At 47.2% G+C, this 12,652-nt stretch overlaps 1 protein-coding gene across 5 annotated transcripts in view; it reads right to left on the reverse strand.

Moving 5' to 3' along the window:
- Positions 1–410: 410 nt before the first annotated feature.
- Positions 411–12,652, reverse strand: part of PHACTR3 (phosphatase and actin regulator 3) — a 218,227-nt gene continuing 205,985 nt past the window's right edge. For all 5 annotated transcript variants that reach the window (XM_084775018.1, XM_084775017.1, XM_084775021.1 and 2 more), the window contains exons 9-13: positions 7,902–7,957; positions 4,644–4,705; positions 3,502–3,642; positions 2,410–2,486; positions 411–971 (exon numbers count right to left, since the gene is read on the reverse strand). In XM_084775018.1, the coding sequence (XP_084631144.1) occupies positions 956–971; positions 2,410–2,486; positions 3,502–3,642; positions 4,644–4,705; positions 7,902–7,957 (352 nt within the window). In that variant the 3' untranslated portion in view covers positions 411–955. The remainder of the gene's footprint in view (positions 972–2,409; positions 2,487–3,501; positions 3,643–4,643; positions 4,706–7,901; positions 7,958–12,652) is intronic.

Consider the following 12,652-nt stretch of genomic DNA (forward strand, 5'->3'; position numbering starts at 1 on the left):
CTGGAAAACCGGGAAGTCTCCAATGGCTGAAAATTGCTTAGGTTATAGATCTTTCAAAAAAAAAAAACCCTAGATCAGGTAAGAAGTTTCCATATGCGGAAATCAACTTGCTAAAGGTGCATTTTGTGTTAAAAAAAAAAAAAGAGCTTCAAGGAGGCTGTTGGGGTTCGGTCCTTCAGAGGCTGACCCCCTTTTGCTGAGAAGCCTAAAGCCATCCTGTAGTGGTTCTCTTTCTCCTATGACTGTCCTGTACAACCCAACGCCAAAAACAAACCTTTATAGATTTGACAGACTCTACAGAGAACAAAGCTTGCATCTTCTTTCTTGTGTTTAGATCCTAAGTGTTGACTTCTTTTTTTCACAGTTTCCAGCTATATGTCATCCCAACCCCAATAAAGTGAAAGTCTGGGTTCATTTCCTGCAATAAGTAGTCATTTAATTAAAGGACAAAATTAACAGGAATCAAAATGTTGGAGCTGTATTTTTTTTTGTTAGACATCATATAAAAAAGAGAAAGTATAGTACAGTAAATCACTCTATAACATGAACTTAGATTTCAAATCATCAGGATAAAAATGTCTTTTCAACAAAATACTGAATGACGCTGGGTCACATGTCCCTCATGGTGGAGGCTGGGAGTGTGAGCCTGCACGTGCATGTCGCCCACCCTCCACGACGCTGCAAAACTGTAAAACAAGGCTGAAGGCAAACAAGCTTTCTTCTGGGGGAGTTACTCTGGGCCTAACGTGGCCCCAACAGTTCACACTCCTCAGACACCAAAGAAAGGAGTGTGTCCTCTGGGTTGCTCCTCTTGTAGGTGAGTCCTCGGGATTGCGCCTCTGTTGACGTCTCCTCTTCTCACAAACACAGCAGTTAGTCTTGAGGAAAGTTCCCTGATGAATGTTCAGTGTTGGTATCAAAAAATTAAACACAAATTCTTCTCAGAAGAAAATCTCTATGGCCTGTGAAATCTAGAAATGAGTTTTAGAAATTAGATATTTCTAATAGTTAAAATTGTCAAAACAACAACAGCATCTTCCCACAAGCAAATTTAATGCTATTCAGAGTTTCTCGGGTTTATGTACAGGACTTCAAGGAGGGAGCTGCTGTGGCTAAATATCCTCAAGAAGCTCTTTATGGCTCAAAACAAGCCCTGTGACAGGTGCTGGTGACACCTGGGCACACATGAAGCTCTAGGACTTTGCCTGAATGGTCAGCTCCTCTTGAAAAATATCTTCAGCTCAGTCAACATGTTCATAACAATGCTTAATACAGTCGAGGAAAGTATCAGGACTGTAAGACTTGACTTTGCAGAGCTGCTAGGAAGTGCTGAGACCTGCATTATTTCCTCATGTTTAACTTTGGGGTCTCATTTTTCAAAAATCTCTCATCAAAAAGGCAACCAAGAACTTATGGAAACAAAGGTTGATTGCCATACACAGGACTGTCTATTTCTTTATAATAAAATGAGCATTAAAGTGAGTTTTACAGAGGGATTTTATTTTCTAAACTTACATTAAGAATAATAAGAGCTAAGCTAACTTGTGAAGTACGGAGAAAACCTTAAAAATTTTTGTTTGCAAAATTTTCTTTCCCTAACACAAGTGGGGAGTGAGGCATCATAATTCATAGTTATTTTCTGTTCCACAGCTACAGTCATCTTGCAGAGCAAATCTATTAAATAAGGCAGTGGCCACTTGGGATCCATGGCAGCTGTTCACAAGGCAGTGTACAGAAGGTCTCTCTTCTTTTGTATTTGGGGCTTGAGAGCATCCTTCAAGGAAGAGGACCATGCAATTGCTAGCGCCTGCTGTCTTAACAGTTGAGTCCCATTAGGACTTACAGACAGATGAGAATTTGGCTGGGGAAAAGGGGGTTGAATGTCTATAGAGCACGAGAAAGAAAGAAGCTTTCCCTCCAACTTCTTCTGTGCGACAGGGTGAGCATAAAATGTGCCGTTCAGCGTGATGGGAAAAGTTGGGCGGAACACCCTGGCTGGCCGCCATAAGCTCCGAGAAGACAGGAGCGTCTGTTGTATATTTCACTGTCATATCCTCAGTACCTGGATTACACATAGTCCACTCTCAAGTATGTGCTGAAGAAATGAGTGTGCTTGTGGTGTGGTGAACAAGAACTTGTGTTAGAGGTTAAGGCCAATATAGATAACAGAGAGTGATTTCACAGCAATCTAGTGTAGTGGTAGATGCCATAAATTAATTTTTTTATTATTGGAATTAAGTGCCTAAGAAAGTTTTGAGTTGAGACCAGTTTTCTTAAGCATAGCAACTAAGTGCTATCACATGTACCCTCTCACCACTAGTTCCTACTTGATAATGGTTTTCTGGGGAAAGTGTTTGCAACTAGACACGGCACGACGCAGTTCATGCAACACAGAGAGAGAGAGCTCACCTTGTCAAGTGCTTGCTGGATGCGTGCACCTCCATTTCATTACTTTTATACTCATTTAATTCTTTACGAATTGCTGCCTGAGATTTAAAGAGGATAGGACCTCAAGTTAAATTATATAACCTTTACATATTGTCAACCACTAACATGTGCCGACACTGCGGTCAATAATCAGAAAGGACTTGATTTGCTGTGCTGTACTGGGGCAGACAACCCTTCCTACACTAACAGATGAACCTGGCACACACTTGGGGACCCAGCGAACAGTAAGATGAGCCTTTTGATTATCTTGCTATAGTGATATCAGAAAACCCACCCACATGTAACTGGAACTTTAGAGCATCTATTTCAGCTTTGTGCGGTGGCAGAAGTGTCTGCTTTCGGGCCTCTTTTAGCTTCAGCTTCCCTAAACACGCTGTCATGCCTGTCCCTCATATGAGCCCTTAAAAGCCCAGGAGAGACAAAAGTAAATATTGGAAACATAGACAACCTTAGAAGTTGAGATGTTTTCTATATTCAGATGACACTGGCTGCTAAAGAAATTCTCTCCCTTTGATCACTTAACAGCATCTGTCCACGTTGATACAATAAGTGTGAATGTTTCTAAGCATATGTGAGAACAGATAACTAATTAAGTGATTGTATAAATATTCTCTTCCAAGAAAAGTATTCTGAAAGCCTTCTTCACACTTCTGGCCTTAAGTCCTAGTAGATGATAGTGTTTGGCCATTGATGGTCACTTACCCAATGTGCTCTGGTCATTTTATTTCCTTTTTACCATCCTTCTCAAATTTTGCAGTTCACACACCCATGGCATGTGGGAACTGGCATTTCTTGTGGGAATCCTCACGCACGCTGTGGTGCCCACCCATTGGAAATGGCAAGTACCACGTGCACTGACAACCCCAAATGTGGTATGATGCTGCCAAGTGTCCTTGAGAACAGAACTACCCCCTACCTCAAGTTAACCCTCCATTATCTTCATGAAACCAGCAGGGTGTAGGGCGTAATTTACCTAGTGGCTCACACTGTCTAAGAGAGGCCCCAGCCTGATCATAGGATGGGACACCCCCTACCAGCACAGAAGCTGTGTACCTTATCTGCTGCTGACAGTCTTGTCCAGGGTTTGTCCGCCCTCCTGTCATAGTCCTGTGCTCTTGCTACTTCCACATAGTCACTGAAACGGATCAGAATTTTTCTGTCTCTCAGCTCATCAACAGTGGGTCTCTGATTAAGCTGAAATAGAAGATGGTTATAGTTAGGTATCGTATGCTGTGCTAGTTTTCTTATGGTAAGCAGTACCTAACACTCTATAAACAACTGCACTGTGTGAGCTACCATAGCACGTTCTTTAATATGATTTCATAATGCATCATTTAATCTTTGTGCAATCCCAACACCCACCTGTCTCAACAGAGCACATGGTGAAGGGGTGGCTGGTGGAGTCACTGAATAAACTGCCTGTGGTCAGAGCTCTGTTATGTTAAGTACCGCTCCCATGAAGAGCTGGAAGGCAGTTGTGTTAACTCCGAGCTCAAACATGCATGAGCCTGGGTCAGCCAGTCAATGGAAAAGACCAGGAGGAAAGACAGACTTGGGCATCTGGAATTCCTTCCTAGATCAGCTATTGTGTATCTAACTTGGTGTCATACAAACTCTTGATACCAACATATAATTGAGGAACTAGATACACTGAAGGCAACCGAGAATGACTAAAAGCAGCAAAATGCTAGAATTTGGTTATGTGGTTCTTAGTGTTAAAGATGCCCAGTTGCCTTCTGGCAAAGGATCACATGAGCTATTTAGGTGCTGCTACTTTCTCGGCTGACTGTGGTTAGGGCTGCCCCTCCTAGGTTCAGTTAGACACTGACTGATTATAATCCTGGCAGATTAGTTTAGTCAATTCGACATAAGTTAGGGTCATCTGGAAGAGGGAATGCCAGTTGACGGACTGGCCTGTGAGTGTGTCTGTGTGGATGTTCTCTTGATGGTCGATGTGGGAGGGCCCAGAGCACTGTCAGTGGTGCCACCCCTGGGCTGGTGTCCCTGGGTTGTATAAAACAATCTCAGCAAGCCAAAAAGTAGCCATTTCTTCAAGGTCTCTGATTTAGTTCCTGCCTCAATTTCCCTCAGTGATGAGCTATGACTTGGAAGTACAGAAAATAAACCCTTTCCTCCCCACATTGCTTTTGGTCATGGTGTCTAACACAGCGGCAGAAAGCAAACCAGGGCGGTACCTTTCTTGTTAATCTTTGCTTGATTTCTCTCCTCTCCTCCTGCTCTGTCTGGTCATTCCTTTCTGTGAAAGACAGAAGAAGCAGCAAGTTGAGCATTTCCTGTTACAGAAGTATACACTAGGTTTCCTAGGGCCACTTTACAGGTGACACCTTTGACATATCAGTTTCTGTGCTTGGAGTTACTTTCCCAAAGACTGCTCAGGACACCATGTGACCATCCTTCTCTGTCTACTCCTCCACTGCCCTGGACAGGACACACATGTTGCTGCTGCTGAGGAACAGCTGTCTGTTGGTCTCCACTCCACTCACATATCTTGTCTGTGTATTTATATCGAGGAACACACGGAGCATACAGTTGCTATAGCACCACAGTCAAGCATATGTTCGGCTCTGAGAAGCGCTGTCACCACAGTTTGTCTTCTGTCTTTTCATTTCACAATGTATAGAATGGGACTTTTAGACAACCAGCTCAAAACACGACCTACATTTTTTTTTTTTTATAATTCTGGGCATCACAATATCAAATGTGAACAGACACACAACCCAGATGCTTCTCCATCATTCAAGCATGCTTATATGTGACAGAACCTTCTAAGGGGCCAAAGGGCCTCGGAATTGGCTTTGCCTCTTGAGTTGTGTTCACACTATATCTGGCAGCTAAAGGTAGGGCAGCGCATTGAAATAGTGTAGTAATGGAAGCCTGGCCCGGTGATCAGAGAGAAGAATGCAGTGCTATTTCTGGCATTCTGGTTGCTAAATAAAGCCTCAGGTCCCCAGCCTTAATGGAACTCCTGCCTAGGAAATAGATCTCACGCAGCAGCTGTCAGAATAGCAGCACAGCCATGTTTGGGGAAGGGAAACCCTGCAGCCTACACCTAATATAATTTTGCATTCTCTGCTTTTATTTAAATAATGCATTTCAAACGCTCATGTATTGGAGGGAACTGGGTGTGTGGGTGTTTAATAATCTGAATACGCTTTTCAATAGTTTTTTCATTAAAAAACTATTAGACTAGATAATTTTAGAGAACAACACAATTACATTATATTCTTGGTTCTTTAGATATATGTGGCAATAGAAAATGCATTGATAAAGTAATGAAGCAACCAGGAAACCCTGAAAATGCCATCAGGCCAGGCCTGAGAGGCAGAAGCTATGGCACGGAAATAGTTCTGATTTCTTACAAAGGTCCCGGAAAAAGATCCAAGTGTAGTCTCCTTGTTAAAAACTGAGGGGGAAAAACAGGACCCGCCCCCTTTTATTGTGAAAGTGCCACCATTACCAAGGAACAAAAACCAAAAAAGGGGGGCTCCAGCACCTTGGACAGCTCCCTGTGCCCATCCATGGGTATCTTGGAAAGTGTCATTGCTCCTAATGTGGTGACTAAAACTTGACAGCCAGTAGAGGCCAGCCAGTGTTCATGTGTGAAAATGTCATGTTCCTCAGGCTTAGCTGCTTCACTAGTAAGATGGGGACAACAGCACGACGCTTAGGTTTGTGATAAGCATTATCTGACTGACTGAGCTCAGTGATTGTACTCGATTAGGTCCCCAATGCATGTGATTCTGGGTGTGTAGAGCAGGCACTGACATTTCATGGTCTCCTCTTGAAGGGAAGACAAAGTTCAATGGTAAGCACAGCGACATGTAGTGTGCTGCCCTGTCCTATCCTAGGTGGTGGCCCTGCCCTTGCCACAGAACAAACAGAACCACACAACGCAAGCAGTGGCCTTCTCAGCTCCTCCCACTCAGGACACTTGACAAGGCTTCTGAGCTAACGATAAATCTGGCTTGCTGGCAAAGGCACTGTGTTTATGATGCGTTGCCATGGCCATCACAAGGAAGATCCACTCTCCTCAGCGTGCTGAAGGTGAGTAAAGTCAATTCCAGCTACATGCTAACTCCTCTCACCAAGCAGTCTATTTTTAAGACTCTGCTGTTTATTTTAGATACTAACACAATTAGAAGCACAGGTAGGGGCACCCTGGCTACCCACATGGGGGAGGAGGAGGAGGAGACACTGCTATGGAGGGGGGCAGCGGGCCCAGGTTACTCTGTGCTATGGGACTCTCTTCCTGTGCTGATAGCACACCTGGGGTATTCCATGTCCTAAATCTGGAACATCTCTTGTCCAAGCTTAGACCTCAGCTTATAATAGTATCATGACATAAAGACTGAATTTTAAATAAGTGGCTTTATGTTTTAATATCCAAAACATTTGCTGGCTAACATAGCTTGACTCCTGTTGACTTGACCAAGCTTGGTATCAGCCACAGTCTAGACAACAGAACAGAACAGAATAGTAGTCACCACATTTAAAGAAAGAATTCCTAATCTTAGGATTGTCTGCCCAGTAGTCTACAAAGGAGGAGGGAGGTAGCCATAAGGTTAGAGTCAGTACTTAAACAAAGACAGGAGAGGAGCGGGTTGAGTTGCATGTGCAGACCAAGACCCTATAGCCTCTCTGATAGTGTGAGGTCAGCCTCGGTGCTGTTACAACTTGTAAAGGGTGCTCACAAACAAAAAAGCACTCAGGCAGGTGGAGTGTGCAGCACACGGCAAGATAAAACCTTAAGAGTCATGCTACCAGACTGACCCAAAGACAACAAACACACGTGGGTGGAAAAATACTTTAAGAATCAGTCTGTTAGCCAGGCAAGTGCTATTCAGGCTACACCTGAGGGGTTGACTACCTTCCATCATCCCAAGACCGTGAAACGTCCACACGGTGGACATTACTGCTGCACATGTGGGCACAGCACACTGCAATTATATACCTAGCTGAGGAAACAAGGCCAAAGGTACAGACAGTGCCAGAACCCAAAGTTCTGAGCCACAGAAGTTTCCAAAGCAAGGAGTGTGCCATACTCTGAAGCAACTCCTGACTGGGTCTGCAATTTCTAATATCCACAGGACCACAATGGCAAACTCCCTTGAAGCTGTGCTTGGCACCCAACATGCACAGGGTTAATTATTCCTTTGCCTGGGGTCTACCGGACCACCTAATAAATCTGAAGATGAGAGTGTCCTTAGTTATGCTAAGAAGAGTGCTATTTTTATTTCATTTTAGGAGATTTCCAGATGCAGCCACTTTAAGGCTTTTCTTTCAGAATCTCTAAGCCGATTAGATTTTAAAGGGAACCCTGAGTGCTCAGGCTGCAGAGCTGCGCTGCACTGCAAGAGCTCAGATTCCCACAGCAGCCCGTAGCACACTGGCGCACGTGAGGGAACCCTCTAGAGGAATCACCCGCTACTCACGTTTCAGGATATTCCTTCTCTCCAGCTCCTCCACGGCAGGTCTCTGGCTCAGCCTTCTGCGGAAAAACACCAAGATTATGTTTTGCACCATGGCGGTGGCCTGGAAGTTCCACCCAGGTCTGTGCAGTGAGAGGTGCCTGGCATACGCCCCCCGAAGTTCAAGATCACCTTCCAAATGGAAGAAGAGAGTGGACTACTGGAGCCCCTTGCTGAGAAAATCAAGTCAGCCTTCCATGTGGGAGGGAAAGCCTGTCCATGGAGCCAGTGCCGAGGAAGTCCTTGGTCCACTACACGTCATCACCTGCCCCCTCGCTGGTGTGCACAGTTCACCCGGCCACATGTACGTTTAAGCAGTGCAGAGATTCATTGAGGAAACTCTTCTTCCTGTCCACTAGCTTGGGGAGAGGCAGGCAGCACCACTGTTAGGCTTCAGGCTTCTGCTTGTAGCCATGACCCCAGATCTTTGCTTCCAGGCATCAGCTCCATCCTCCATCCTCAGCCCAAGGAAATCAGCCCAGGAATACAGTCGGCTGCCTGCCAGGTTGAGAGGAGGCTCCTCTGCCCTGCCCCACCCAGGGGGAGTGTCTAGGGCCAGCTGAGGGGCCTTGCCTTCTGCCAGTGAGCACACAGCTCTAACACCAATGATAGCTAGGGATCTCCCAGCTAACTGGGAAGGGAACCGCCCACACACGCGGAGCCCGGAGCTGACTAGCGAGCCTCTGAGCCTCCGCCTCCCTCCTCCCTTCTCTCCCTCCAGCAACCCAGATGAGTGTGCCAGTGTGCTGTGTGAAGGCAAATTACTATTTCCTTTTCAGATGGTCTCTGGCTCTGGGAGTTGGAAGATGCAGTCCCCCACCCAAAAAAAAAAAAAAACATCAAAACTCCACAAAACATAAACAAAGGGCTTGTCAGGAGAGGGAGGCATAATTAAGCAAAATCAATGCCAAGCTCCAATTATTTCTATCTAAAATAATGGCCTTGGGTTGAAGCCAGAAGCCTTCCTACTTCCGGATCCTCAGGCACTGTAGAGCGGCATCAGGGCTGAGGCAGTGAATACTCAGTCAGCCCCCTGTGAAAAGGCTGTCTCCAGAAATATGTATCTATTTATAATCCCTGTCCCAGCACAAAGCCCAGGGCGTGGTGTGTCTGTCCCATACCTCCTTCCACACTGGAACACAAGTTTTCTTTGGGCTCCCCCAGAGCTTTATCTGCCAGCTCTTTCAGGGTGAGGGTGGCCTCCACCCTACTCCTAATGTTCCCTGAGGTTTGAACCTGTACTCTGGAAACCTCTGACTGGCAACCAGCATCAAGAGTCTCCCTATCTGCCCTAGGTAATGCCTGAGAAACCTGGCCCCTGATGCTGTGGCCCTGGCCACACCCATCAAATGACTATGCACTACCAGCTATGCCCCTGAACAGACTGCTGAGCCCAGAAGGTTTGGGAGGACTCACTGTCCAAAGGGAAAGGCGAATGAACAAGAAACAAATCACCATCCATTCCGCAGTGGCCTGTATATAGAATAAATGTATCGAAGGATAAGGGACTGAGCAGGGCAGGGGAAGGTGCAATTTCACTGAGACCCTGGTGACAGGAAGGGGTCAGCCATAGAAGGTTATACTCTTTATAGAATCTTTCCTAACTGCTCAGTTGTGGGCTTGAAGACTAAGGCAGGAAAGAGAGATCTCATGACCAAACTGCTGGAGTTAAGTCTACGAGGTCTTGGAGGACACGCTGTGTGAGGAGGTTGCGTCCGGCAGGAAGTGTGGAACCAGAGATGGTTCTGGGGCTGGGGAATAGAGCCCGTTCGTGAAGCACTGCACTGACAGAGGCTGTGACATAATAGGCAATCTTACGAGGGTGGTAGGGGATGTATTTTGGAGGAAGGAAGACACACCCGGTGGTCAGAGTGTGGGACATGCCATTTCTTAGCTGAGAAGCCACGGGCAGGGCACTTGGCTCTTCCGAGCCTTACTTCTCACACACAATGGGAACTTAAACAGACCTTCAAAGAGTTGTGTAAACTGAGTCAGTGCAAAACACTTTTTCATAACACTTGCTTGGAATTCAGAATTCACACCACCTCAAGGATAGCCATGCCTGAGGGCCTTAATGTCCTTGTGATATCAGGATTCAGGCTGTCAATCCATACTTTTTTTTCTCAGACAAATAAAGGCAAATATTTTCTCCAGAAAAATCAACCTTAGAAGAACTTTGTTCCCTAATACCTGATTGCTCTTGTCACCTGTGTGAAGTGGCCACCAGTGTCAGGCACTTCTTCCCAGCTCCAAATGACATTCTTCAAGTTTACCACGCAGCAGAAGGCAGAGACCACAGGGACTTTATTCATTCACCTCAGCCCTCCTGGACTCTCCTGTCTCTCTACCTGTGTCCAGTGTCCCACCCACTGGCTATAGGCTGCCACACAAAGGCAGCCGAATTGTCACAAGGCCTCAAGCACTTCTGGTTCTGTAAGTCACAGGCCCATCTGCTCAGCCAGGGGTGGAAAGATGGGCCCTTCTTCCCATGGTGCTATACTCATGGTCGGGTGAACGTAGGCAGTATACGCGGCCAGTCGCTTTGCTTTGATCACCATCACCATCATAACCACAACCTCCGTTATTACTAGCTTCCCAATCAATGTTTATGGAATTAGATAGAGGTATTTTTTTTTAAAACTAGCATGTGTTGCCCAGTCCAGGTTACAAAACCCTGGAAAGAGACTGAGCTTTTAGTTCAGGGCACAGAGCCTGGCAGAGTTAGTGAGGTCTCGTCTCTGCCTCCACTCCAGCTCAGGCATCGGAGACCTCGTGAGGCTGAAACATCACGGGAGCCTGACACCAGTCAGGTCTGCATGTGACAGATGAGAAACACACCAAAGACTTGATCTCATCCCAGGCCACAGGAGCCCTGGGAACGGGAACCACAGTTGGATCCAACACAGAGAGAGCTGGGCCACGGCAGACAGAGGGTGGCAGCTGGCAGCAAGGACGGAAGCCCAGCCCAGCTGAGGCTCCAGAGCTGTTCTCTGGAGTGAAAATGGAGCCCCAGGCCTCCGCAGCTGATGAGGTGGTCTTTCAGGCCATGAGGACCATGGGCAATTTGTGGGCAGAACCACAGCCTTGGGAAGGAGGGTTGGGCTAAGTAGCTCATCCCTCGTGGTCCTAGAACTCCATGCGAGTGGACTTGGTGCACCTTGCCGCGGGTGAGCCCACACACCACACATGCAGCAACAGGTGCTGGGGAAGGATGAAAGAGTGCTGAGTCTTGCCCCATTCCATGGACTGGAACATCCTGTTTGGACAGCACTACCATCCTAGTGCTGTCATCTTAAGGACAAGCAATCAGGAAACAGCAAGAAACTGCCCTAGCAGAAGTACTTGCTTTGCCAAGGAGGCCAGGAGCACAGAGCAGTGTACGACAGGCCCAGTGGGATGCACAGCTCTTGGCTTTCACTGTCACTGCCCTGTTCATAGTTTGGTGACAGTGACTTAACTTAGCACATGGAGCCGACTCCCCTCAGTGAAACTTGATGTGGCAGCTAAGAACAACACCATGGAGCAGAAATGCCCGCCCCCCCAAGGAAAGAGGTGCCCCAACAGCAGCGCCCGGTATACACAGAGGGAGTGTTAGAAGGCTGGAGGAACAGTATGGGCTGAGACTGTACCTCACCCACTTCTGTCAAGCGTCACAGATTCCAGGTGTCTATGTGCCCTGTGGCACCTGGTGCAGGGGAGCTAATGGGACAGTGACCGGGCTTTCTGGGACTGTCAATCCAAATGCCTGACATGCTCTGTGACTCCAACTGGGAATGGACAGTCAGGGCACAGGAAAGAAAACACCACAGAGGGAGACAGTGGATTGGAGAGTAGAGGTAGAGCTAGCCTGCGCTCACTGGGTGGGATGCCCGGGTATGTACTGAAGGCACAGGGGTTCCTGCACCTCCGCACTCCTGGCAAGCTCCTGCTCTGCTGGGTCAGCACCTGGTGCCAGGATGCTGACTTCTGAAAACCAGACTCAGCTCTGCCCCTGGCCACTGGCTATCAGGGTCCAGTTCTCTCCCTGGCCTGGGCCAGGGCTGTGGGAACCCCTGCCTCACCATCTTACAGGGAAGAGGATCAGCACAGACTGAATGTAGGTAGACATCAGCACTATGTCTACTGCTCCCATCCCCCGCACTGTGTAGAGCCTGGGTCTCCACTATGCTGGTACATACACACACACACACACACACACACACACACACACACACACACTCATACACACACACACACACACACACACACACACGAAAGCACATGCACATACAGACACAGACACACACAAAATGCGTGTGCATGCACACGCGCGCACACACATGCATGCACATGCACACATACACACACACGCACATGCACATACAGACACAGACACACAAAATGTGTGAGCATGCACACGCGCACACACACATGCATGCACATGCACATACACACACATACACACATACACGCACGCACATGCGCATACAGACACAGACACACACAAAATGTGTGCGCATGCACACGCGCGCCCACATGCATGCACAGGCATACACACACACACACACATACACAAAGGGCCTGGACCTTTAGGAAGGGCTACTGCATCAGACACTTGGGTTCCCTCCCTTAGACCCTTCATCAGATACTTCCAACCTCTCCCTCAGTCACACCTCCGTCCCTCAACAGACACTTAACACTTTCCTCCATCAGACATGCCCTCTTCCCTAAGATAC

Source organism: Acomys minous (genome assembly GCF_964271855.1).
Source record: "Acomys minous genome assembly, chromosome: 3".
NCBI lineage: Eukaryota > Metazoa > Chordata > Mammalia > Rodentia > Muridae > Acomys > Acomys minous.